Source organism: Phymastichus coffea, unplaced genomic scaffold, assembly GCF_024137745.1.
Source record: "Phymastichus coffea isolate CEN01 unplaced genomic scaffold, Cenicafe_Pcof_1.1 PCOF00028, whole genome shotgun sequence".
NCBI lineage: Eukaryota > Metazoa > Arthropoda > Insecta > Hymenoptera > Eulophidae > Phymastichus > Phymastichus coffea.
The window spans coordinates 3782485-3808069 of record NW_026706839.1 but is presented as its reverse complement, the minus strand read 5'-3'; the positions used below and the strand labels follow the sequence as shown (position 1 = coordinate 3808069).

Sequence of the window (25585 nt, the reverse complement as noted above, 5' to 3'; positions counted from 1 at the left end):
GCCGTTCGGGATCGAAACCCGATGACGAAATCGCGGCGCAAAACTAATTTACGACGACTCGATACGCATAAATTATGTAACTGAAATTGGAATGTTTAATTGACTCCATAGTGCTTTTTTCCGTTTATCAACGAGCGAAGATTGATCTGGATGCGTTCGACTCGGGCTTATCTTTTCTTCCGTTGCAAAAACTGTCAACATAATTATTGTGGCTGTCGGTCAAAGCTGAATTTTGTCATTATGAAAAATTAAAATGTTCAGGCACTGCGTGCGATGAATTCTTACGCGAAGAAAAATCCTTTAATGGTTGCCGAAACTCCGCGCGTCATTTGTCAATGCTATTTTGCAAAATTCAATTTTTATTTAATGACTTACAAAGAATTATGTACAGAGTTAGCTGCCACCAAAATTACGGAATTGGTTCAATGCGTTTGAGCAGCTGAGAATAATAATGATATCTACTTTTATCTTTGCTGTTATTCCTGGTAACATAATCGCACAGCATATCTCTGGCAAAAAGGAATTTGACCACGTACAAATAAATAAATAAATAAATAAATACTACAATCATCACGAACGATGATACTACAATCGTCTAATCCAATATATCTCTCGTAGACGATTTCGAGTTATCTTCAACAAACGAACCACTTCAAGTTGTAATAGTCGCATCTTCATCTTCTTTCCTTATATCTTTATCACCCCAGCCCCAAAGCTCGTGGCTTCCGTCACCAGTTCTTTGGACTCGATTCTTGATAATATCTGGTGAGACAGTTTTCAAATCGTATGCCCAGCCTATCCAAGCGAAAAAGTCAATGAAGGCGTTTGTGAAATTGGCCCTATAATTTTTTAATTCGGATGCTTTGTAGTCCCAGGGAAAGGTATGATGATAGTTATGCCATCCTTCCCCAACTGCCATTATTGCGACAGTAAAATTCTGTACCGGAAGGATATTCCTGTGGAATAATGCCAGGCTTTCAATGCAGTTATCAATGATGAAGAAGCAAATTTCATAAATTATTTTTATTACTTGTCGTAGGGCTTGTATCCATAAAGATGGGCAGCAGAGTTTACAAGGAAGGTGTTGTGGAGCATGCACACATGGCGTAAGAAGCCTGCAATGAAGAATGCATTTGGCCAACCTTCGTTCCAACCGTAAACTGCTACCACAGTTGGCAGAACGTAGCAGCAAAGAGGCATCAATACTTCGTAGTAGCACCTGCAATATTTTATACGGTGGTCATTTTGACGCTCATTCCACTTCAACAATGACTTATCATTTAGATTTATTCAAACGACTTACATTTTTTGGAATCTAAGGATGGGATCGGCATACAAATCACTCATATCGATGCCTTTTCCTTTTTCTATCACGTCAGGGTGTTTGCGGACGCACAGCCAGCCGATGTGTGCAAAAAAGAATCCTCTATTAGCGTTATGTGGGTCGGCGTCTGTGTCGCTGTACTTGTGATGTGTTCTGTGATCTCTTGCCCAAAGTATAATGTGACCCTGAAAAATAGAACAAGAAAATCTGTAATTTATGCCTTGCCAAAAAATGCCTCTCGCTCATTTTCGAAAAAACATCGTTACCTGAAAAGCCATATTGTTAAGGAACACTAATATTAGTTTCAGAGGCCATTTCGCTTTGTAAGATCGGTGAGACCATAGCCTATGCACTCCAGCGGTGATTCCTATTGCGGTGATTTCGAAGAGGAAGATTGCTACAAAATTGTAAAATGAAAAAATTCATTACGCATGAATCATATCCTTTTGAAATTTTGAAAGGCATCACGCGTACGAGGTTCATTGTTTTCTTATTCGTAAATCATTTTGTTGTACAGCAAATCATTAAGTTGTTTCACGTACCAAACAGATTAGTTGCCATTTTCGCTGATGTGAAGGCCAAATAAAGGCCGTACAAAGCGCAAGCGTGTATAAAGATTAGACCTATGATATTTCTCCACACCAATTTGACTTGATATTTCTTTTTGGTGACTTGCCTGTTTTCAATTATTGGCTTTGTCAATTTGCTATTAAACTCATCAGCTTCAAAAAGCACACCGAATGGAAACATTGATGAGGTCATTTTTTATGGATGAAGCCAATGTGCCAGTGTCTATTGCTATAAATAAGTTAATTCAGTAAATGTTTTTAAGGATTATTGATTAAGTGCTTTTGATTGAAAAAGTATTTGAATTACTTTCCAAGGATATAATAACCTTGGCGAATACAAATTTGCTTTTAAAGCCGCATTTTACTCGTATAAAAACCACGTATTATTCATTTGAACAGGGTACGAGTTTTATACAAAGAAAAAATACGCAATTTTAGCCATTGGAACTTAACAAGCTACTTGTCAGATTTTATTTCCTTCTCTTTAGGCTACGAAATAAAATAATAAGAAATTATCATTCGTCATTTCAAATTTGAATTTTTGTACAAAAGACATATTAAGCTTGTATTTATACTTGCGAAATTGCGTCAAAAAATTATGTGACTTCCATGTTAATTAGATTTGCAAATTGACATGTTGTTTCAAGAAGATTACGTGAAGCGCATACATTTTTTGTCACATTCAAACTACGTTACCAATTCGCCTTGGATTGTGATATTAATTCGCTATTAAAATTTAATTTTGCATAATCACTGCTTATCAAATGTAATGAAATAACTGCATTGGCGATAGATAAATTTGAATTAAAAAATTTGTTTTCGCCAAGACAGATTTATTTTGCATATATTTTACGTGATAAAAATCCGATAGATATTAGTTTCTAGTACTTACTATTGACGAATGCCTGCTTCAAAGACTATGGCCCTACAGGGCCAAGGACGAGCGTTTTGTACAATCAAATAAAATAACCTTGTTTGGCCACGTCCGTCACCAGGCGAATTTAGTAAAGCACTGATGTTTTCGATAAAGCCGCGTAGACGAAGACAGCGGAGATGTTTGCCGTGTGGAACCTGCCATTCGAATGAAAGTAGTTCAAAGTGCGATGCTACCAAAAAAACCTCTGGGTATAAAAGTCACTTTGACATAGTGGCCGAGTGATCATTCAAATTTTACATCAATATCACAGAAATTATCTAGCTCACGAATGCAAAATCTGTCCTTTTTAAATAACATTAGGAGATCTGATCAACTTTCAAATAGTAAAAGTAAATTACGAATGTAGCGAAATTACGTGGCCATTCGTTCAGTTTGATGACCTAGACAGCCAAAATCCACATTCGCTCAATGGTAGTTATCTTTTTAATTTGTAACGGTAAAGAAGTCTGTTCGAGAAAGGAAGATAAAGGAAAGTGCTGGAGAAATCCAAATTCTATTTTGTTTCCTTTTTACTTTTAAAAAATAAGTGCTGGGCGAGGATCGATCGAAGGAAATTTATATTTCCGATGCCCGACCAAATAAAAATAAGGGCAACATTATATTTTTTTTTTATCTTTGGAATAGTGATATTTCAATGTTTCCCTCCAATATTTCTTGTATCTTTAATTTAGTAAAGGTATAGAAACGAATAAATATTTGTACAGGTACATTTATATTTTGGCAACAAGTTTGATACATGTTTGTCCAAGTAAAAATATTTTTTATAAATCTATTATCGATGCAAGACTTTTATTCTCTTTTCTAAATATACTCAACGGTCTATCCTTAAGTGTAAATAGTTAAATCGAGCAATAATTATTAATTAAAAATGAAAGCTCAAAAATCCTTCATAAGATTAAATAAAATAATAATAAAACAGTAGGTACATCGATGAAACGAAACAATCTAAAGATTCCTTTTAATATAGTTGAATTACAGCATTATCCAACATAAACTATCGCGAAGAAAAGATATTTGATTAAAATTTCCGATTGTAAATATACGTGAGTATATTTACTCTTTTAAGTAACGATAGTAGCATCTTTATCTTCCTTCGTGATGTCCTTATCGCCCCAACCCCAGAGTTCGTGAGTACCGTCGCCAGTTCTTTGGACTCGATTCTTGATGATTTCCGTCGAGACGGTTTTCAAATCGTAGGCCCAGCCTATCCATGCAAAGAAATCGATAAAAGCATTCGTCAAATTGAAACAGTAATTGCCCAACTCGGATGTCTTGTAGTCCCACGGAAAGGTGTGGTGATAATTATGCCAGCCTTCTCCTACTGCCAAGATTGCAACGCTTAAATTTTGCACGGGCTTGATATTCCTGCGAATCGGAGACAAAATCATTGCACTTGATATTGCCGTTGGCGAAGCATTCGATGTGACGTTACCTGTCGTAAGGTTTGTAGCCATGAAAATGTGCAGCGGAATTCACGAGAAAGCTAACGTGAAGCACGCATATATAACGTAAAAAAGCCGTGACAAACAGAGCATTCGCCCAGTTCTCGTGCCAATAATACACTGGAATTACGGTCGGAATGACGAAGCACGTCAACACCATCAATATCACATAGTATCTAAACAAAACGGAAAAATATGTTTTTCTTCAGGCGGCTGTTAATGGATGAGTTTTCGGAATTGGGCATATTGTCAACAACTGCGCATACTTCTTTTGGAAGCGAAGTAATGGATCGCCATACAAATCGCTTAGATCGATGCCTTTGCCTTTCTCTTTGACTTCGTTATTCTTGCGGACGAGCAGCCAGCCGACGTGTGCGAAAAAGTACCCTCTCTTCGCGTTATGTGGATCGGCATTCGTGTCACTGTATTTGTGGTGGACTCTGTGGTCTCTTGACCAATGGATAACGTGTCCCTGAAGTGGAAATAAACATGTCACTCTCTTCGGTGCCTTTTAACGACAGGGAAATGATAATCCACAAGTCGATTGCTTTTTAATTAGGTGTAGTTACCTGAAAAGCCGCAGATTGCAAGATTACTAAAAGTAATCGAAGTGGCCATTTAGCTTTGTAAGATCGATGAGACCAAAGTCTGTGTGGCCCGGCTGTAGTTGCTATAGCAGTAGCTAGGAAAAGAAAAATTGCTAAAAAGTACAGAAATAATAATAATGAGCGAATCGTTCAATTTCTTACGAAGAGATTATTATTGTTGAAAATAGTAATTCAAGTAATATAAATTATGATATTTATAGACAAACAAAATGTGTGTCGTGCCAATATTATTAGAATTGTTATCTGTTATAAAATCCGTTACTCACCAAATAGATTAGTAGCAATTTTTGCCGATGCTATTGCCAGATAAAGACCTAATAAACCTCCAAGGTGAAGAGCGATAAGACCTAAAATATTTCTCCACACTAATCTGATTTTGCAATTATTTTTGATAGTTGCTTTGTCTTTCTTGGACGGACACGCCAGTTTGCCATCGACTTCGTCATTCTCGTAAAGTACACCGGTAGCACAGCTTGTCTGGTCCATTTTTCGGAAGATTGTTCAAAGCTCTTAAACAAGTTAAACAAGCAGTTGCAATCAAGCGTTTATTGAACAGATAGAACGTTGCGTTATGCCGTGTAACGCGAAGATTCAAATGCAACCGATGCATAAGACAATTTGTTTCCAGGTTAGTGTGACTACTGCTAGTAGAGAAAATCGCCACCCGCTGGTTTTTCTTAAGAGAGAGAGAGTGCTTTTCCTTTCTTTGTTGTCGTTTCCCCATAGCGTGGGATATTTATGTGGCATGCCGTCGCCAGACTAAAAGCGTTTCTCAAGAAAGTTTTTCGCTTCGACAAGAGATACTCCCTGCAGCCTTTACGATTCATTTGTACTATTCTAGCCAAAAAATCGACCCGAAAAAATTTCTTCTAACGAGGGAAATGTATTCTCACTTCACGCACTACGTTCGTTCGAACTTTGTCAGAGGTACACAAGTTGCCCATATTAGCCTTTGTTCCCCTTCGAGTTATTAAAGAGGCATGTACATTAGTCTTCCCTACTACTGGCATTCTAAGTACAATTGTCGACCATTAAAATGCAATTGATAGGATATTTCCGAAATATTCCTAGGTGAAAAGTAAAAGTCATAATATGTAGATCATGCAAAACAAGCGCTCTTTATTCCAAAAACAATCAGTGGAATAGCCGATTGTCTTCATTTTTAAAAGATAATAACAGTTCGACAAAATTCCCAAGTCTTTGAGTTTCACTGTCGCAAAATTGCGCCTCTGTCATAAAATTTCGTAAAGCTTGGTCGCGTCATAAAGTTGCGTATGCGGAACGTAACAGCGATTGTCTATCGGAAGAGCGCAAGCACCTGTTTTCACGTTTTTGGCTTGAAAAAAGCTTTCGGCATCTTACTGAGCGAAGGCAACGTGTTACTTAATTATATGCAGGCTAGAGGGATTCTCGGCGCGTTCGACATGATTTTTCAGCGCTAGCAGTTGAAGATGAAACATCGCGACACGACCGCGAGCTTTCACGTGAAATACGTTCCGTTTCTTTATTATTTTCACGAAGCATCAACGCGAAAGTAACTTAACGTTGGTGATCGCCAGCTGAAAGGTTTGGTAGATATTACCTCGAGTAAGGAAACATCCGTTGGCAGCGTGTTTACAAATGTGGAGGAGAGGCCAGTGCTCTCCGGAATAACACTCAAATTAATGCTACGAAGGCGTGATGGATCAATGCAGAGTGGCGGCAGCCATGTCACACGACTAAAATAGTTAGCGGCGTGCGAGTTTTGGTCTAAGAGCCGCGAGCGTGTGTGTCAAAAGGCGCTTATCACCTGGCGTGAGGGGTCGTGGCATGAAAACAAAACGTGATAGCTGGTTAATGTATTGTGTGAACGGTGACAAATCAGAGGCAGAAAGAGAGAGAGAGAGAGAGAGAGAGAGAGAGAAACAGACAGACAGACAGCTGAACCTACCGTTAACGATCGTTCGCTGCCGCGTGCACAGGTGAAAGTATGGGAATTAAATAAAGCCGGGCGGCGCTCTCGAGCGAGCGCCTGTGTGCGTGATGCGTTGACCGGCTGTCTCTCTCTCTCTCTCTCTCTCTCTCTCTCTCCACACGCCGAGCAAGCTACGGTGACTAAGCCACGGCTCATCGGATTTTTCGTTCCCTCACCTGATGTCGCTTGTTCTTGCGAGGCTTTGGCGCCGAACCGCACGTCTCCGACTAATCTCCGTTGCGCAAGGCGACCGTAACTGTAGCAGTGCCTGTCTAGCGAGGCCCGAGCTTCAACTGCTACATCGCGACATATCGGCCGTTTGTGTTTAGACCGAGAACCAGCGATACCGACTGTCCTTTGGCGTTTTGACTATACTGAGCTTCGCACGGGGATTCGCGAGGCTTCGGCAAGATAAATCGCGCGCACAGCCACACGCGCCGCGTAATCGTCCTCGGAGCACCGGTGCCTCTTAACTACGGCGGACTTCTTCTTTTTTCCCCGATTTTAACGAGGCCGCATCGACTCCCACGCCCACATGACTTCATCTACGGCTTTAGCGTTTCGGTTCGGACAGACAGCGGCATGAATGAGCGCAAGGGAGAGGGAAGCGGAGCGACGAGACTATCTGGCGAACACGTGTTCGACTGCACTGGACTATACATGAAGAAGGAGGACACGCGCGAGAGGCGCACAACCTCGATCAGCCTTTCGGCCTTGAACTTGCAGCAAGTGACTTCCATGGGTTGACAATTCGATGGAATCGAGATGGGCGATTGATCCGCGGCGCGTGGTCCAAAGTCAAAATAACGCCGGCCGACTCGCCTGTCAAGCAGTCACCATTTCAGTTCTCAAATCAACGTTTGTACTGTAAAGATTACTGGTTACGCCGAGAACAAAGAAAAGGAAGATGCGATTAAATTAAACGTTCAAACGTTCACCGACGGCCGCTTTTTCCCTCCTTTACCGAACGTAGATTTCTGCCTGATCGACGGTAGAAGCGCGTATCGGAATAAGATAAAGCACCCAGTAGTTCATTAAAAATATAGATATATTTATAATAAATATTAAATCTTAATATAATCATTCACACTTAAATTGTTCACGTAGATTATTCGTAACTACGTAAAGTATACAATATATACCAAGATTTACATATAAGACGTTGACTCGTATTTTTTTTAACATCACCCTTATTTATAACGTATACCGACGAGCTGTGTTTTCATGTTCTTTTTTTTTCGAATCGCGATCGCCCATGCATAGTTTTCTCGAAATCGAAAAAACACAATGAACGCTCGAGAAACTCGGCGACGGTCACCGCGCCACAGTAGCCGTGCGTGCGCATACAAACATCTTATTGAGCAATATAACGACGTGATACGTTATTATATATTACGTCGTAAAAAAAAAAATTATGCACTTTACCAACGGGAGCGCGAGACTTTTCGTAGATATTCGTTTGTTACCACCTAATACTTGGACTTTCGTTTTAGTAAGTCGCATGTATCGATTATCGCGCACAACTAGGGTGATTAATAATTTCACAAGAATTGCCTTCGACACTGTAATAAAAGTAACATTCATATTTGAAACTAACGGTTTGATTCTTTCATTGAACATAAGGCGATAACGAGGATGTCGTATTCACAGCTTGTACGTTTTTATTGCGTTAACTACATAAGGACTTTCGTTTTTCATGTTCCAAGTTGAAAAACCAGTATTGAGCGTACTACGACGATCAAAAAACGTTTACAATTAACTATACTGTAGGAACTTGCGCGCATTATACCTCCTTAAAAAACCAATGGAAATCCTCGCTTTCCCTTGAACGAGCCAGGGAACTTAGCATTAACAACAACAATTATTCTTGTAAAAAAGATGATTTCGTAGAAAAAATGAGGAATCGATAATCTGGATACAATAGCGTATCAATCTACTGTCGATTGCTCTTTTTTTGCGAAAGTACGTGTTTCTAAATTAAGCAACGTCTCAGTCGTCGAAATAAGACATATACATTATAAGGTCAGTTCTAAAGAATCTCCGGTCCAATAAAATTAATTAAATGCTAATAAACTAATTGTTCTCTAGTAAAACAAAGAAACGCGTTGAACTCAGTGACTGTTCTCCAGTTGTCGCGCGCACAGAGGAGAATGTTATTTTGCGAGGAGTTACTCGAGCCGACGAAACGGAAGAGTCAGAGGAAAAAAGATCAGTTCTTCTACATTATACGTATGAAAAAGCCTGCTGGAGGCCAAACGAAACTGTCGGTAAACTCATGGTTCGGCGGAAAGGGGAGAAAGGAGAGGAAAAAGCTTGCAGCGCGCGACGTCTGAAGAATGTAAGAGGGGCGGGTAAGTGGTGGTGGGGACTGGCGACCATTCAGTCTCGGTAAACGCGTCTTTCAATATTCTACATATCCAGTAATATATGAAACGGCTAGTGGCTTTTGGAAGGATTAATGATAATGGCCTGCTCGCGTTCCTTCTGCGACTGATCTTTATCGCCCCAGCCCCACAGCTCGTGAGTGCCGTCGCCCGTTCGCTCGACGCGCTTCCGGACCATGTCCATGGATACAGTTTTCAGGTCGTAGGCCCAACCGATTCTCGAGAAGAAGTCGATGAACGCCGTGGTGAAGTTGAAAGCGTAGTTGCCCAACTCGGATGTCTTGTAGTCCCACGGAAACACGTGGTGGTAGTTGTGCCAACCCTCGCCGAGAGCACCGATCGCCACTGCCCGGTTCTCCGCCGGATTGATGAATCTGTAACGATCGATCGTTCGAGTTGCTGCACATTTAATTGCGTCGACCTTCTCGACAACCCCTGCACTGCTTGCAATAGTTGTACTCGAAATGAGCTCGGTGCAATATATGCATTATAGTGCAATTTACGTATTAAAACTGCACTCACTTGTCGTAAGGTTTGTTGCCGAACAAGTGGGCAGCCGAGTTGACGAGCCAGGTCATGTTGAGGGTAAAGGTGTAGCGCAAAATCGTGGGGATGAAGTAAGCGTTTAGCCATGTCTCGTTCCACAGGTAAACGGGTATGACGGTCGGCAGAACGAAGCACGTGAGCGGCATCAAATACAAGTAATACCTGGAACAAGATAACGAGACGGTTGAGCCGTGCGACGCGCAGCGATGGAAGGGCACATCGAAACACTCACTTCTTTTGAAATGCGAGAATGGGATCGCTCTTGAGATCGGACATGTCGATGCCTTTGCCTTTTTCCTTGATTTGCGGATGTTTACGGCAGAGCAGCCAGCCAATGTGGGCGAAGAAGAAGCCGCGCGTCGCGTTGTGCGGATCGGCGTCCGTCTCGCTGTATTTGTGATGCATACGGTGGTCCCGCGACCAGTCTATTGCTGAATCCTGTGTGCGATGCGAATTGCGTACAGTTACAATCGTCCATTGGTATATCGACGTTCCGCTTTCATCCCAATGGAAACGCAAATGAAAGCGTAATGGTTGTTACGAAAAAGCAAGAGACCAGGCGTCGAGTCAGTGCACTCTGAAAGCTCATTGCATTCTCACGAGCCGAAGCCTCTGGCGTTTTCGGGCGTCCCGCAACGTGGCATCGTTCGTAAACTAAACGTTGCGGCGACGCTCGACGAACCACCGATCAATGAGAGGAGCGGGCGAGGAAAGCCAAAGGCGCTCTCACCTGGAAGGCGAGCGTGTTGAGCAGGCAGAGCAGCGTGCGCAGCTGCCAGGTAGCCTTGTAGGACCTGTGCGCCCAGAGTCGATGCGCCCCCGCCGTTATTCCGAATCCGCTGGCTTGGTAGAGCAGGATGGCTGTGGGAGGAGAGGGCGGCGGCCAGGTCAGATCGCGAACCTCTGGCGGGGCAACGTCCAAGTGGGGCAATAATGAACTCACCGAAGAGCGTGGTGGCGATCTTGGCCGAGGTCACGGCGAGGTACAGCCCGTAGACTGCGCCGACGTGCAGGAGGGAGAACACGATCACGTTCCTCCAGACGATCTGCAGCTTGTACTGCTCGGCCGCCTCGCGGGCGTCGCCCTTCCTGGCCAGCTTGCCGCGCAGCTCCTCCAAGCTCTCGTCCTCGAACAGCGCGCTCGTCGGCGCGCTCGTTATGTTGGGCGCCATTGCGAGCCTGCAAGCGACAAAGGCGCGCGTCCGCGGACGTGTACCTGTTGAATAATTCGCGACTACATGCCGAGAGGGAACAGCTGATTACGCGTCAGGGCTGCTTCCCCTCCGTCGGCTGGCGCCACGCGCACGCGGGCTATCGACTGACTGACTCCGCGCGAGAGCGAAACCAGAGTGAGCCGGAGAGAGAGAGAGAGAGAGTTTTGTGGGTGGTAACTGGTGGGTCAGGGCCGTGCCCTCGCATCTTCGCTCGGCTGATGCGAGCTTTATTCGCGTGTCGCGCGGCGCGCGCGTTAATTGATTCGCGCCGCGCGTTCGCCGTAGCCTTAATTACATCCTTGGCTCGGATATTCCACCGCGGAAACCCCTGCGATTGCTCGCGCGTTCTTGCAGCCGCAGCTTTGGCATTTTAATGCGCGCATTTGCATTGACACCGTTTGCGCGCACGTGACTGCGAATATTTAGTACGCATCGTCGACACGTGACTACAGCCGAGTCATTTGTGGGGCCATTGTCCATTGTCCAGTGGCTTCGCTAATTTGCTTTTGGTCGGCTCATCATTGCTCATTGCCAGCTACATCGGTCGAGTTGCATTACATTATAAGCGCGTTCGCACCAGCGTGACTCGTAGCCGACTCTGTCCATTGGAATCTACACTCCGAGGTATCAACGCCAATATGTAAAAACTCTCGCATGCATCGGCGAAACCATGCGTTTTGCGTACATTCACGCGACTCGATTGATACCTTCGTGGGATAAAAACTATGATTAAAGAAAACAACTTGAGTAATGTATTGCAGCGAGTTATTACGCGAAATCCTAGTCATTATGCCTTTATAGAGAAATGCTTTTCACTGTAGATAAGCTTATATCCGCATTGAATGCTTTATCGCTAATTAACTGCTGTTCAATTTATCATCGAGCGCTTATTATCGTTGAACCGTGAAAATGCAAAAAAAAGTCAATTAGTAGAAGATACGTGATTTTTTAAAATCAGAGTGATACGAAATGTGCGAGCTGGATGAATTCGACTCGCTTGTGCAATTAGACGTATCGAAGGATCTTCTACCCTCTCAATCGATCGATTAATCAATCAGCTTCTTGAAAAATTCATGTCATAACAATTGATAGTAGGGATACCCGATTTATAAATTATCAACACCGTATATGCACGATAAACTGGTTGGCGCTGCACGCATCAAGTGGATAATTATATACGTGCGGAGCATCGCTCGACTATACCAAAAACAAAAAGCTCTTATGTCAGTTAAATTTATCCAGTTTATCGGGCAACGCCATTGAATTATACGGTTGGTTGCGTGCACGCTAGAAACGTGCGGAAATGTAAATCGTAACGGAACTTGGAGTAATGTCTGTTCCCTGCCGCGAGTCTATTTTTCTTTTTTTTTCTTTTTTTTTTACGAAACGACGCGCTTTGAGGCGGATAGGACGAAGTAACGTATGGGCAAATCAACGTTGCGCCACGTGGTCGCCGAGTCCGACTCGCATTTTTAAAAATAACGCTGCGAGCGTTGGCTCGATCAGTTTTTACGCGGGCAGCGGAGTCGCCGCGCGTCTAGGCGTGCCATTGCTTTTCGCGCCCGCAACGAATTTCCTGTCGAAAAAGTGTGGCGTGGCGCGCCGAGAAAAATTGTAGCCCAAACAGGGCCCGGTGCGGCAAGGCGGGTCGCGCGCGCAAGCGACGCGTGGTGTGCGAGAGCGTCAACTGTAGCATCGTGTCAGCCGAGCGAAGCCCGACCAATTGCAGAGCAGCGTCCGACTCGCGCCACCTGGAAAACTAGCGGAGCGCACGCTCCCTCCTCTCGCGCGTCCTCCCACGCTCGCGCGCGCACGCTTTCCGCTCTCTCTGTCTCTCGGCCATGCGGCAGCTTCGGAAACGAAAAATACGTGGATCGCGCGATACTCGGAGGCGCACGTGCTGTTGCATCCGCGGTGTCACGTAGGCGCGTAGATCGTCGCGATCGGACGAGCGTTATTTCGGAGCGCGCTCGCTCACCGCTGGCGTCCAACGATCGTCGAGCGTGGCTCTTCGAGCAGCTCTTTAAATGCGTTATAGGCTGCGGACCGACAGCCCCCCTCCCCCTCAAATGCCGTTACACGCGGGCAGCCGGCGTTTCGGGCATTCGCTCGACGGGAACTTCGGTGCATCAATCGGAGTGGCACACGTGTTACGAGCTGCCTGGTACGTGATGCAAGTCAGCCGGACGAATGGTCAACTAAGGACAGTCATCTACGTGCCTCTCCGTCGACGAACCACACGTGATCACGCGAGCGACAAAAAGATCTCGTACGACGCGCTCGCGTGCGCCGCGCGACGCGTCGTCCGACGAATTGGCGCTGGGACTAGTCGATGAGTCGATAAACAACGCGCGACGTAGCGGACAATTTAATTAGACAAGTTTTGCAGGGGGACGGCGATGAGGTCGCACACATATACACAAAGTCGGCGCGACTTTGAACTGTAGTTCCAAGGTCGCGGGTATTCGCGAGCGCGTGTGCGCGATGGTCTTCGCGTGCACATCGCCGTCGCGCGCTCTTTCTTCCTCCGTTCTTCGGCTCACCTATGAACGTCTGTCTCGTGGCGTGAAATCGAAAAGGCGACGCTGCTTCGAACGGCTGGCGGTTACACGTGCGCGCGCAAAGCATCACCTATTACCGCTGTGCCGAGCGTACACTTGATGCTGGCGTGCCCGGCGCGCCTAACGAGACCAACTGCAGACGGCCGCTTGTCGGCCGTATACGCGTGCTTTTCCACGTCAGCGTGTAAACAGCCAGCACAAAAACGAATACGCTCGCGTCGACGAGGGACGACACTGCGACGATCGTCGTTGGCTTACCTTGTTTTCCCGAGAGCGGCGAGAAGAGCGAGTACGCCTCGAAGCGACAAATTTATAGCTGCTTCACAACGGCACAGAAGTACAAGTATATATGTGAAAGGACGACTGAGCTGTCGACGCGACGTGTATATATGTGTATGTACGCGAGCGACGTACGTGTATATACTGCAGCGTATACGTGCGACAGGTACGCGACGTCGCTGAACACTGAGACGCCGGTAGCACGCGGCCGAGAGTTAAATATGATTAGGGTAGGGGATCAGTTGCGCGGCCTTATGCGCGCACTCGCTCTCGCCGCACGACCCATCCTTCCCTTTTCCTGACCGTCAGCCGACCATCCAGCTCTCGCTCACGCTTCGCGCGAGCGCACTCCTCTCTCTGTATTTACTATTTTTTTTCTTTCAGCTACGTTTAGTCTTTTCTCCCCCCTCCCCCCCTCTCGAACCGATACACTCGAAAACGAGATTACGCGATGGAAAAATCGAACAGATCCATCCACATCGATAATATTAGTCTTGGAGAGCACGAGCACCCGTGGGCTCTGTAGGCGAGTGCAGTCGAACTCGTTCGCACTTCGGTCCAACCGGGCGATGCTCGCCCTGCTGCGAGTGCGCGCCAACTCATTTGCAGCGGCGCCGGTCGCGGTGAATTTCCGATAATTGCAGCGGCGCTGGCGCGCGCGCGCGGCGAACCGACCTCGTAGAAGCGCGTGCACGCATCGCGTGGCAATGCAAATGGGAAAGCGAGCGCTCGGAATTGATCATCGGACGCGCGCACTGGCTCGCAACCGCCACGTGCGCGGGAACACGGAGCAAAGGTCAGCTTTACACACGACCGCGCGTCGCGATTGCACAATATTAGTCACCAATTTCTAGTGTAGCAGACAGGACACGATTGATATGCATGATCAACGTGCGCAGCCAAGGTGATCAGATATTTCTGTATCCTCGGTTGGCTTTCTGTATATATGCGGTATTAATAACTCGTTATCGACTGGCTCTTTTTTATTAAAAAATAAAATGTTCGCACTGCGCATCACAATTAATTACAAAGAAAATTAATTGTGGCGTTTTTAGAGGCTCGTTAAACCTTTGTACACGCTTATTTTTGTATTTTTACGGAGACCCGAAAAACTGACTTTTCCTTTCTTCAACTTTAGAATAATTTGACTGTTTATAGTCAATTTTGCTCGCTGCCCTGCCGGAAATAATTTATGCATAAAATTATAATAAATAGAAATCATCAGTTAGTAACATTTGCTAACAGTTATTTACAATTTATAACCGTTTATAAACGTCATATTTTAGACACGTATAACAATTATAAAGAGTTATTTTCTGTTAAAAAACTGTCGTTGTCAAATAATAACAGTCTCTTTCAGTTACTAAAGATTATTTGCATTTTTATTCACCAAAACAAATTTATTTTGAGAAATAATAGATGCAAACAACTATAAATAGCTACAAATAACAGTTATCACTAATTACCTATTGAAACAAAAAATTAGTAACTATTATTTGCGGTTAATTGCAATTATTAATCTGACAATATCGAACACGAAAAAAGTACTTGTAGGAGAAAAAAATTAAATGATAATAACAATATATAAGCGTTTAAAATAATTCTTAATTATTAACTGTAAACTTAATTAATAACTGTTATACGTTGCTAAAATCCGACGTTTATAAACTATTTTAAACTGCAAATAACTGCGTGCAGTTTTATGCAAAAATTATTTCAACAGTGTGCTGGCGTTTTTTACGTCTGCCAAAACCACATTTTAAAATATTTCCAAGATGAGATTCATCGAATAGTCGGATTACGTAATTCAAAGATGTATGCCTTCAAAATAAAGGACAAATCATTTGGAAGTGTCAATCAACGAAAGCGCTGAAGACAAAATTAACGAGCGTCCTTATTTTCGAAAGAGGCGCTTCTTAAAATTCACAAGGTAATGAATAAAGCGACCGGCGTCCCACATAATAAGTAAGAGAAGCGCTACTTTTATACATACGCTTTTATATATACGCTGCATATTACGGCGTACACTCGTAACTTTTATCGATTCACGCTAATTAACCTGGTAATAGTTGCAATTTGACCTAAGCCCGCTTTTCGTGCCGCTGCAAACGACCCGCGGGAAAATACATCGAGCTCGAGCGTATCGGCAATCACGTTCGCGGCGACCGCGCAAAAGCCATAATACCGATGCGCGACTCGCGCAGCGAGCATCGATCGGTCCAAGTCGAACGATCGCGCGGCAGCGAGTTTTCCCAACGGCGCTTCGCGAGATATCTCGCGCGCGCTCGTCGTCGCAACGACACAAAGAAAAGGAAAATATATCGGCGAAAAGAGAGAAGGCGCGTACATCGAGTCACGCTATTAGAATCAGGTGACTTCGTGGCCGAACCGACTCCTGCACGAGTCGATCGCGTGATCGTTGTTCCTTCTCTCTCTTGCGCGCGCGCTCGAGTGCGTTTTTTGCCCCGCGCCTATCATCCCCACCAGCGATCTTTCACGAGCATTTCACTCTGCCGCACAGCGCGTCTTATCGATCGCCCGCTCGCCGCATATCTGTCGAGGGTCCTACACGTCACTTTTTTTTTCCGTTCTCTCGTTCTTTCGTGCTCGAGAAGGATAACACGGTCAATCGCGCATGGAAGATTTAGCGCTTGTTTATTCAGCGTTGCGCCACCGCGGGTCCATCTCGCGACCGACCTGTTGACTCGACGTCTCTCGGCGTCGCCTGCTTTCGATCGAGATCACCACTGCTTCGTCATTTTCAGACTTTTATTTGCTTCTCTTCTCGTACATGAAAAATCACAACGACAATGAAGGACTCGCAAAGGTATACATCTAGATTTTGCATGGACGGCGTACAGGTGGACGCTTTCGTGACGCTTGTTGCAATTAAAGCTGCCTTTAACGTAGGCTCACCTACGAACCAAAAGATAAAATCGTTTTTCGTGTGGAATTTCGAGCTCGACGACGTCTCGCTTCTCCGTGATGAGAAAGAAGCGAGCGCGCTGTGAAAGATAAAGCTTCGATTTTTCTTTCTACCGCCGCGGTACCAGAGTCCGTCTGAAAAATAAATGTCCGTACGATAAATAACAGTTATGGAAAGAAAAAGTATCTACAATAGGAGCAGCGAAAAGTCGCGCGTTAATCATCTTTTGATGCGGGTTCTGAAACTTCTTTCCACCAGCTGTGACCGTGGTTGCCATCCCCTCGATTCTGGGCTACCGATTTCACGAGCTCCTTGGAAGGCTGCTTGCGATCGTAGACCCAGCCGAACAGAGCGAAGAAGTCGAGTAACAGGGTGGTAGTGTTTAGCTGGTAGTGACCGAACTCGGCTGTCTTGTAGTCCCACGGGAACACGTGGTGGTAGTTGTGCCATCCCTCGCCCATCGCCCAGAAGGACACGAATCGATTTTCCACCGGCGAGATGTTTCTGAAAGTTCGTTTGACGTCGCATGAGGGTAGGCTCGGTGCTTGAAAAAAGGAGCGACAGAATCGAGACTTTACTTGTCGTAAGGCTTCACTCCCCACAGGTGAGCAGCGCTGTTGACGCTCCAAGTGATGTTAAGCAGCAGGGAGTAGCGGAGGAACCATTGGGTTATGATGGCCGGGTACCAATCCTCGTCGAACGCGTACACCGCGAACAGCACGGGCAGGACGAAGCACGTCAACAGCTTCAGCTGCACAAAGTACCTGCGCAATCGACGCAATGAGAAGCGAAGTCGACTCGCTGCGGGCGAGGAATTTTATGCGGATCGGGCGTAAAATGAGACGAGCTTCCGTCGCGCCGCGCTCGAGCTGTCTTGGTTGACGGGTGGCACTGCGCGATCTAAAGCAAGCGGGACGTACTTTTCGGCGAACACCACCACGGGATCGGCGAGCACGTCGCTCATGTCAACCTCGCGTCCTTTTCTGATCACCTCGGGATGCTTGCGCAGCATTAGCCAGCCGACGTGGGCGAAGAAGAAGCCGCGATTGCTGTTGTGCGGATCAGCGTCGGTCTCCGAGAACTTGTGATGCACTCGGTGATCCCTCACCCAGTCGTAGATGCTGTTCTGTAAAGCGAGGCAAGCGTGTCTTTTCTTCCGTTGGATTTTCAGCGGAAAGGTGCACTTTTTCCTACTTGACCGGCACTGCAGTAGCTGAGCATCAGAATCACGCGCATTGGCAGATTCGCCTTGTAAGTTCTGTGCGTCCAATATCGGTGAGCGCCGCCAGTCACTCCGAACCCTCCGATCAGACCCATTATGTAACCTGATAGTTCAGAGCGTACATTTTTTTAAATTCACCTTTTCTTTTTACCTGCTCTGGCACGAATGACTTGTCGAGCGGAACATGCACTTACCCCAAAAGAACAATCCCAAATGTTTCCGGAATGGGAATGTCAAAAAATAATAGAAAGCCAAAATGTGAAAGATCGTAATGGCGATGGCGTTCTGCCATATTATTTTCGTTCCAAAGTCCAAAAATCCTCTTTTTCTCTCAACTTTGTCCTCGATGCCCAGCTGTTTGTTTATGGCCTTTGTCTCGGCGACAATTTTCGCTTGCAACTCCTTCGGGCAGTCCAAGTGCGCCGTTAAACCGTCGCATTCTTCCTGGACGCTCGACGTTGCGCTTGACGCGTTGGGCGGCATGATTATGTTGCTGATGTTTCTTCAGCACTTTTTTTTCTCCCGACTAATAAAACTAGATAATTTTTTTGTTATTCTCACCGATCACTGGTACTGAAAAAAAAAAAATTGGATAAATATGAAGAAAAAAAGGCTCTCGACGACTGACGCATGTGGTCAGAATGGACAAAATGACCGTGAAACGTCGACACTTGATCATGCAAAACGAAGAAGTAAATGAATAAAACGATTATTACAGGTACTACTTGAGTAGATCGATGCGAAATTATAGATAATAATAATAATTAAAGAAATAAACGCAAAAAAAAGAAAAGATTATAAACGAGGATTCGGTATTTTACATTTTTTTCAGCCACACTTAACACTAGGCCCAACTAAACTGAGCACATCGCGTCAACTTATAACGCGAAGCTCGCTAACTTGGATGTGTACACTTGGCGACTTTGCCTTATCAGCAAATTGCTGTCCTCGAAAAAGGCTCGTTCAACTTAATTGTTGCCACTACTGAGCGTCATCGCCATTAGGGAAAAAACATTAGAGGAAATTATTGGAAATTATTATAGGAAATATTATTATAGGAAACATTATAGGAAATTATTAGCGCACATTAATCGAAATTATCCTATAATTGTTAGTTGTTGATTAGGTCTGGCTGTAGGCGCAATTTCGATGCGCGTTTCTTCTTCGCAGAGCTTGCTAACGCTTGTCGTTCGCTTGGAGAAAAGAAGCGACAGTTTCCCTTCCGAAATCATCGCTGCGGACGTAGCACGCGAAATGTTTAATACCAACGTAAGCCAAAACAATGGTTCCTATGAAAAGAAAAACATACGCATACGCTGTGCCGCACGCGTAAGAGGCAAAACATTAAAAAGCACGTCTCAGCAGTGCGAAATATTCGACGAGCGACGTTTCGTTCGATGGGTTTTTTCGTAATGTTTTCTTCAATGAATTCGCGGTTAGCCGACGCAACACCGTCGTAATTCGTTAATTGCAGTTGCAACAGTCATTGGTTATTGTTCTTTTTTGTTTTTTTTAATTGTTACCGTGGGTACACTATCGGCATAATAGAATACTCGAAACGCAATGCATATAATAATATACACGCATGCGGTCGGCCGAACGATCGGATTCTCAGGCATCTTACGAAAACATTTTCTCACGTTGTATCAGGTTGGCTATTTGTCTCGCTAAGCGTTCGTGCTTGTGGGAAACTAAACGACACCTTTCCGCGCTAGGAATGCCACGGCAGTCACGTAAAAAGGCATTTTCCTGTCGGCAAAGATCCGTTTCTAATTTCGTCCAGTCGCAGCTACTTTGACGAGCTGCATCGGCCCGCGAAAGTTTCCACGTTTCGTACAACGTCGCCGCGGTCAATACTTCCGTGAGCTCGCGGCAGCGTTGCTTCAGGCTGGACAATTCAAAGTTCCAGATTAGAATCGCGCTCGGCGCTTCGATCCACGTAAGGCTCGCGGGGACGGTGCTTACTGCGTCGCCCATATCTCGTCGACGTCAGTCAAGATAGACTTGGCCGCGGGAGTATGATCGGCGATCGCGCGTTTGTCGTTGAGCTCCTTCAGGCCGAAGCTGCGAACGGAAGAAGATTCGTCAGGAGTCGGCTGGAGACAGCGAGCTACAGCGAGGCGAGCGCCGCGCGATTTTCGAAGATAGCGTTACTTCTCGAACGAATGATCGCATATGAAGGTTATCACCGACCTCGCGTGGCTCTCGTTGAAGTGGCTCTCGGGGCAGGCTGGCTCGCGGAGCATCGACAAAGTCCGGCCAATCTGCACACAAAGGACCAATCGTCCAAAAGAAAATACGAAAACACGCGACTCCGCGCGCGGCCCTATCTATATTTGCACACAATGCGGAAATAGCGTGGCGGTGAGTCGCCCCAAACGGAATTGCGCCAATTTCATCGACGAATGCTAACGAGCAGCGCCGCGCATATGTTTACATACGTAACCTGATTAGCGATCGCAAGGCACGTCTCGCATCTTACACAAGCCGAGTTCAAGTTGACGAGCACGCTGCACGGCTTCTTATTCGCGGAACAGCCCAGGTATTGTTGTTTCTTCTCGACGGCATTCTCGCTGGAAATGATAATCGGCTTGCGTTATGCGCGCCGCTGCTTTGCCGACTCTGCGTTTTCGAACTTGGCTCTCAGTGGGTCACTTGCCTGCTTAAAATTCCTATCAAAGCGATCCCCACCGTGACCATTACGATTCGACGCATATTACAATTATATATAGATAAAAACAGTAAAGGTCAAAAATAACGGGCTTGACATCGTCAATAAGGTTAGCTCATGGGACCTGAACGATTCAATTGATAACCGAAGGATCGTATTTTTTTTTGCCGTTGCGTGCGAGATTCCACGTCAATATTTTTCGTCACTTCTTCTTACAATGTAATTTTCGCAGTACCAATATGACTATCGGTAACCTTGTCGAGCTTATCTATGTAATTGGTTTTGAGAATCCTCAATTACTGGAGTGTCCGTCGTGGTAAAGTTCTAGAAATATTATTTTTCTGCGCACTTATCTAGGCAAGTAAATAAATTAACACGGAATATTAAAACTGCCTTATTAAAATTGTAATTTCAATTGAAAATATATTATTCGTTGTTTCTCACTGGAAATTCTCGAAAGTTAACAGCAGGATTTTATAATATCGTGTGAATTAGTTTTCTTTTATAGTTTTTACATTTCTACCTCTTCGTTATTTTTAATACGCTCCGAAACTCCACATTGTCCAAATTGAAAATTGTTGCTTCGCCGGACGTGGCGCTAGCTGTCAAGCACACACGTGTTTTCCTCTAATTCAAATTTAGGTTATGTATTCGTTTCGACCATAAACACTAACGATAACTAGAAATTTTTTAAATTTTTCAGTTTATTTTATTATTTATTAACCTTGTAATATTCAGCACAATATAAATTAACATATTTCTTTTTTAATATTACAACTACAAAAAAGAATCAGTTATTGATAAAAAATATGGTAACTTAAATTGAATTTTAAATTTTTTATTTTTATTTATATATATTTTTAATTACAGGCAACAAAAATAGATAAGGAAAAAGAAGAAATGGTTGCTGCCTCAAATAAATTCTTACACCCTAAAAGTAGAAAATGTGTAGCAATGGTGAAGAAAGTGAGAAAGTAAGTTTGTCTTAAATACGAGAATTTTTGGGAATTTTACAGAATAAATTTGAATAATTATACAATGATTTTTTAGGGAATCAAAAAAGGAGCAGCATAAAAAAGATTACAAACTGAAACAATCATTGATTGCAGATAAGCTGTTATGGTTTCAAAAACATATAGATCCTGATATTTGTCCGTATACAGTTGAACTGACAGCTGAACTAATTGAACAGTAAGCTGAAAATAATTTTACTTAGTTGATCATTTTAATCTATGATTTTATAAATAAAATATGTGGTTTACAGATACATTGCACGTAATAATGAAGAATTGGAGCAAATTAAAATCAAAAGATCAATCGGTAATAAAAGGAATAAACAACATATTGGCCGTGAAGATGCTATATGTATGACTAAGAAACGAGAGACAAGTGATTATGAAACCTGTGGGTTTGGTAAGAAGTGTATATCTATGGAAGATTCTGTTGATTGAAAGAAATATTTAATATTAATTGCTATTACAGAAATTCCAGATATTCTGAATAAAGTTCACTGTGAAATGTTAATGAAATGGAATGGTGACATAAAACTTTTACCTAACTTCAAATTTATACACTTTAGTAAGAAGAGAGCTAAAGCAGTAAAAGTTAAATCAAATATTAATGTTGCAGTGGAAAATATAAATGGCACGTTGAAAAACAAAAGTAAAAATGTACCTGAAGTAATAAAAGATGAAACCAATAGTTCTCATATCAATATTCCTAAAAATGATGAAGGAATGGAAACTGAATAAGATTACGTAAATTAGAAATATTAATTTTATTAAATATGTACATATTTTATATTTACAGTTAACTAAACTTATCATTTATATGTTAAATGAAACTTTATATTTAATTCCTTTTCTGTTTTTTTCCACCACTATTTTGATGCTCTTTGGCTTTCGTAACTCTACCATACATACCAAGAATACCACCAGAATTCTTTTTACCTTTTCCTTTACCTTTACCTTTCTTCATTCCATCCTTACCAGTTTTCTTTATATCTTCTACAGGTGATTTCTTTTTTATCAACTTTTTCTTAACTTTCACCTTCGATGGTTTATTCATCAACAATTTGCTTGGATCAAAACCAGAAGCTAGCTTATTTTTACTATTTTTTCGTATTGTTTCCAGCTTCTTTTCTGCAAGTATTTTTTTGTAATTTCTTCTCTTATTCTTTGGTGGCTTTGCTCCTAAACTGATTGCTAATTCTACTTTCGCTGCTCTGGCTTTCTTCTTATCCAAAGCAGAGATACCCAATTTAATAACTTCATATCTAAATCTTTTCATTTCCAATTCTTGTTTTCTCCGATCATCCATAGGTGGATCATCATCTTCCATATCTTCCTCATCGAAATCGTTTTCAGCGTCATCTTTAGGTTTCTTGTCTTTATTCACGATCTTCTTAGCCGGATTAGACATTTTCTTACGTGTCTCAAAAGTTGTAATTTCGAGTGCTTTCTCAGCATTTTTTCTATTTTGCGAGGCTCGAGTTGGTACGAAATCATCCATCGTAATATAACCTATAAGTTCAACGAAAATGTGTTATTGAAAAAAATCAAGCTCATCAATAATTTGATTTGAAATTAAACGATATAATTACTCTTTAAAAATTATTCTAACAAGGAAAGATTGATTTTTTCTGTCTAATTTACAATAGTAAAGGCTAAATTATCCATCAGCTGAATCAACTTTTAGATAACTGTCAACAGAGAACACACGTGGGTTTATTATCGCTGTTTAATTTCCGAAATGTCCGTCAGATCGAGCCACGTTCACTGGCAGCAGCGGGCGATTTTTGCTGGAATTATGATATACCATTGATCGATAACGAAGTGAGCAAATTGCAAAATTGGCGCATCGTGAAGGCAAATATTAGTACTCGAAGCGCAGTCGATTGCGGCAGCGTGCAATTCAATTGCGCGATCGCGGTTATCCGCCCACGAGGACGAGAGAGGGGAACAGAGGTATGGCATGAAATAAATCGGTTGAATGATCGCGCGTGTAATATGCATCAAAGCGCAACGCAAAAATTAACGGTTGTGACGGTTGAGCTTCGCGCTCGAGCGCGTGAGAACTGTGAATCACAGCGGCGACGAACGTGGCTACGAGACCGGAAAAGGATCGAAGAGTTAATCGACAGAAGCTGTAAGCGATGGCTGGACATAGTAGATTAATGATCAATCGGCCTGCCATCGTTATCTCGGCGCGCGCGCGCATCGATTACACAAACCTGAAAGAATTTTTCGAGGCGCACTATGCCGCGCGGCAAAAGTGGGCATGTAGGTCCTCGGTCGTACACGCGCTTGTAGAGAGAGAGAGAGACGACCTACTGATCCACCGACGCCGCCGCTCGGCCCTTACGTGACCCCAACAGAGTAGCGCGCGAGCTGCGCCGGACACTACGCTGCCTTTTTGCCGTGCGCATTCTAGGCGATGATCTCCTTCGGGCGATGCGCAATTTCATGTATCACGCGCCTCCTTCTACTTCTTTCTTCGCGTGCGCCATACCTTTCGGACCCCGTGTGTGAGTTGACCATTTTATCGCTGTTTTTTTCTCGTTTGCAAAAACTTTCGAGATCGTTCGATAACATTGGCGGTCTTCCTAAAGAATGGAGGAATTTTGGTCGATCGCGTGTCATGTGAAAATTGGAGAATACCACCGATGAAAGTCGGGAATATATTATATATGTTTTATTTTTGTCGGAAAAAAGAAACTCAATAGCGATCGTCAAGGTGATCGCAACCAGCGTTATTTCTCGAGTCGTCAGCAAAGCACTTAAAACAAATAATGGTGTTTTTCACGCTGCAATGCGCTGCTCTGGCCGCGCAGTTGCAGCTACTAATTCACTTTACGACGGTGCGCTTTCTAATCGATCGAATTAGTCGGGATTCGCGCGGCTGTGGGGGGGGGGGGGAGCGCGATCGCGGATTCAGTGGGGTTGCGCCACGCTCGTGAACGCGGCATTGTCGCGGAAGTTCGACGCGCGCGTACTCTCGCATAAGCAAACGTTCGCGAGAAAATCGGCCGCGAACAATCGACAATCGGCTCCTCTATTTATCATCTGGCTCTTGTTTTTCCCGCAGCGAGACGTGGCCAGAGAATCCGCAGCGGTTGAGCAAGCGTCTTAATGGAATATGTCCCCTCGAAGTGAATTACGAGGAAACAATGAATATTTCGCGGCTGCTTGTGGCGACGCGGGAGAGGGAGGCGAGCCACAGTGGAGCTCTGTCTTGGTCGCGGGTCCACGCCACCTGCGTAGGAAGAGGTCACGATGAGTTATGGCACAAATCGCGCGCGCGCGACGACGAGCGAAACGCGCCGGCGATGAAGAAGGCTCGGCCGCGAGCCTGGGCGAGTGCCTAGCACACTTTGTCGATCGGCCGGGGCGAAGCCCCCCCCCCCCCCCCCCCCCCCCCCCCCCCTCGCCTAACAATCGCTCGAGGGCACCGCCGCGGCGAGTTTTTCCGTAGACCGCTGCGAGCCTCGCGTCTGGTTCTGTTGACGCGCTCTCGCGCGCCCGTCTAGCTGTACAGCGTTGATGCAAACATGGGCGCGCGCGCGCGCGCGCGCTCCAGCTAACGGATGATCGACTTTGCTCGATCTATATCCCCCTGCAGCCGGTCTAACCGCTAAGGCGACTCGAGTCGGGCCGCGCACGGCGCTCTTATCACCGGAAGCGCAGGTGCGCCGAGCTTTTCAGCGGGTCGATCGCGCGCACCGAAGGAGACTCGGCGAGGACACTTGTTGCTTTAACGACTTCCCGTAGAAATCTCCACCGGCTGCTAGCTCGCGCGCGCGCGCGAGAGAGTGGAATGTCTTTTTTCCGCGCGGTTCATTAACCGTACGTGGTGTGGTTCGCGCCTCGCCGACCTATGGGGCTGAGAAGTCTTGTTGCTCTCTCTCTCTCTCTCCCTCCTTCTCGACGTTTCGTCAGAAGCCTCGAAT

At 44.6% G+C, this 25585-nt stretch overlaps 6 protein-coding genes across 11 annotated transcripts in view; 1 reads left to right on the top strand and 5 right to left on the bottom strand.

Annotated features, from left to right (window-relative positions):
• The window catches only part of LOC131675681 (translation machinery-associated protein 16), a 57226-nt gene extending 34734 nt beyond the window's left edge, over window positions 1-22492 (top strand). For 2 of the 5 annotated variants that reach the window (XM_058954756.1, XM_058954757.1), the window contains exons 2-5: window positions 21508-21611; window positions 21688-21828; window positions 21902-22050; window positions 22120-22492. In XM_058954756.1, coding sequence (XP_058810739.1) covers window positions 21538-21611; window positions 21688-21828; window positions 21902-22050; window positions 22120-22388 — 633 coding nt within the window. In that variant the 5' untranslated portion in view covers window positions 21508-21537 and the 3' untranslated portion in view covers window positions 22389-22492. Of the gene's footprint in view, window positions 1-20390; window positions 20509-21093; window positions 21280-21306; window positions 21450-21507; window positions 21612-21687; window positions 21829-21901; window positions 22051-22119 lie in introns of those variants that run through there. The other 3 variants (XM_058954754.1, XM_058954755.1, XM_058954753.1) reach the window with 3 other exon arrangements.
• On the bottom strand, window positions 653-2100 carry LOC131662890 (acyl-CoA Delta-9 desaturase-like). Its single transcript, XM_058932864.1, has 5 exons — window positions 1867-2100; window positions 1591-1721; window positions 1304-1509; window positions 1031-1219; window positions 653-956 (listed from the first exon to the last, which is right to left on the bottom strand). The coding sequence occupies exons 1-5, from the start codon at window positions 2084-2086 to the stop codon at window positions 653-655; spliced, it is 1050 nt and encodes a 349-aa protein (XP_058788847.1). The 5' UTR covers window positions 2087-2100.
• Window positions 3538-7768, bottom strand: LOC131675679 (acyl-CoA Delta-9 desaturase-like). The gene is made up of 7 exons (XM_058954750.1): window positions 7011-7768; window positions 6463-6669; window positions 5147-5389; window positions 4842-4972; window positions 4539-4744; window positions 4263-4448; window positions 3538-4195 (listed from the first exon to the last, which is right to left on the bottom strand). Exons 3-7 carry the CDS (start codon window positions 5364-5366, stop codon window positions 3892-3894), a joined length of 1047 nt encoding a protein of 348 aa, XP_058810733.1. The 5' UTR covers window positions 5367-5389; window positions 6463-6669; window positions 7011-7768; the 3' UTR covers window positions 3538-3891.
• On the bottom strand, window positions 7905-10963 carry LOC131675673 (acyl-CoA Delta-9 desaturase-like). The gene is made up of 5 exons (XM_058954742.1): window positions 10708-10963; window positions 10495-10625; window positions 9997-10202; window positions 9741-9926; window positions 7905-9592 (listed from the first exon to the last, which is right to left on the bottom strand). Exons 1-5 carry the CDS (start codon window positions 10934-10936, stop codon window positions 9271-9273), a joined length of 1074 nt encoding a protein of 357 aa, XP_058810725.1. The 5' UTR covers window positions 10937-10963; the 3' UTR covers window positions 7905-9270.
• Window positions 16574-18903, bottom strand: LOC131675675 (acyl-CoA Delta-9 desaturase-like). Of its 2 annotated transcripts, none has more exons than XM_058954746.1 (6): window positions 18788-18903; window positions 18161-18539; window positions 17939-18069; window positions 17665-17870; window positions 17323-17508; window positions 16574-17248 (listed from the first exon to the last, which is right to left on the bottom strand). In XM_058954746.1, exons 2-6 carry the CDS (start codon window positions 18447-18449, stop codon window positions 16960-16962), a joined length of 1101 nt encoding a protein of 366 aa, XP_058810729.1. In that variant the 5' UTR covers window positions 18450-18539; window positions 18788-18903; the 3' UTR covers window positions 16574-16959. The 2 variants fall into 2 exon arrangements, with proteins under 2 accessions (XP_058810729.1, XP_058810730.1); XM_058954747.1 differs by having other exon boundaries at window positions 18683-18804.
• Window positions 22442-23360, bottom strand: LOC131675682 (uncharacterized). The gene is made up of 2 exons (XM_058954758.1): window positions 23240-23360; window positions 22442-23159 (listed from the first exon to the last, which is right to left on the bottom strand). Exon 2 carries the CDS (start codon window positions 23146-23148, stop codon window positions 22489-22491), a length of 660 nt encoding a protein of 219 aa, XP_058810741.1. The 5' UTR covers window positions 23149-23159; window positions 23240-23360; the 3' UTR covers window positions 22442-22488.
• Between the last annotated feature and the right edge of the window lie 2225 nt (window positions 23361-25585).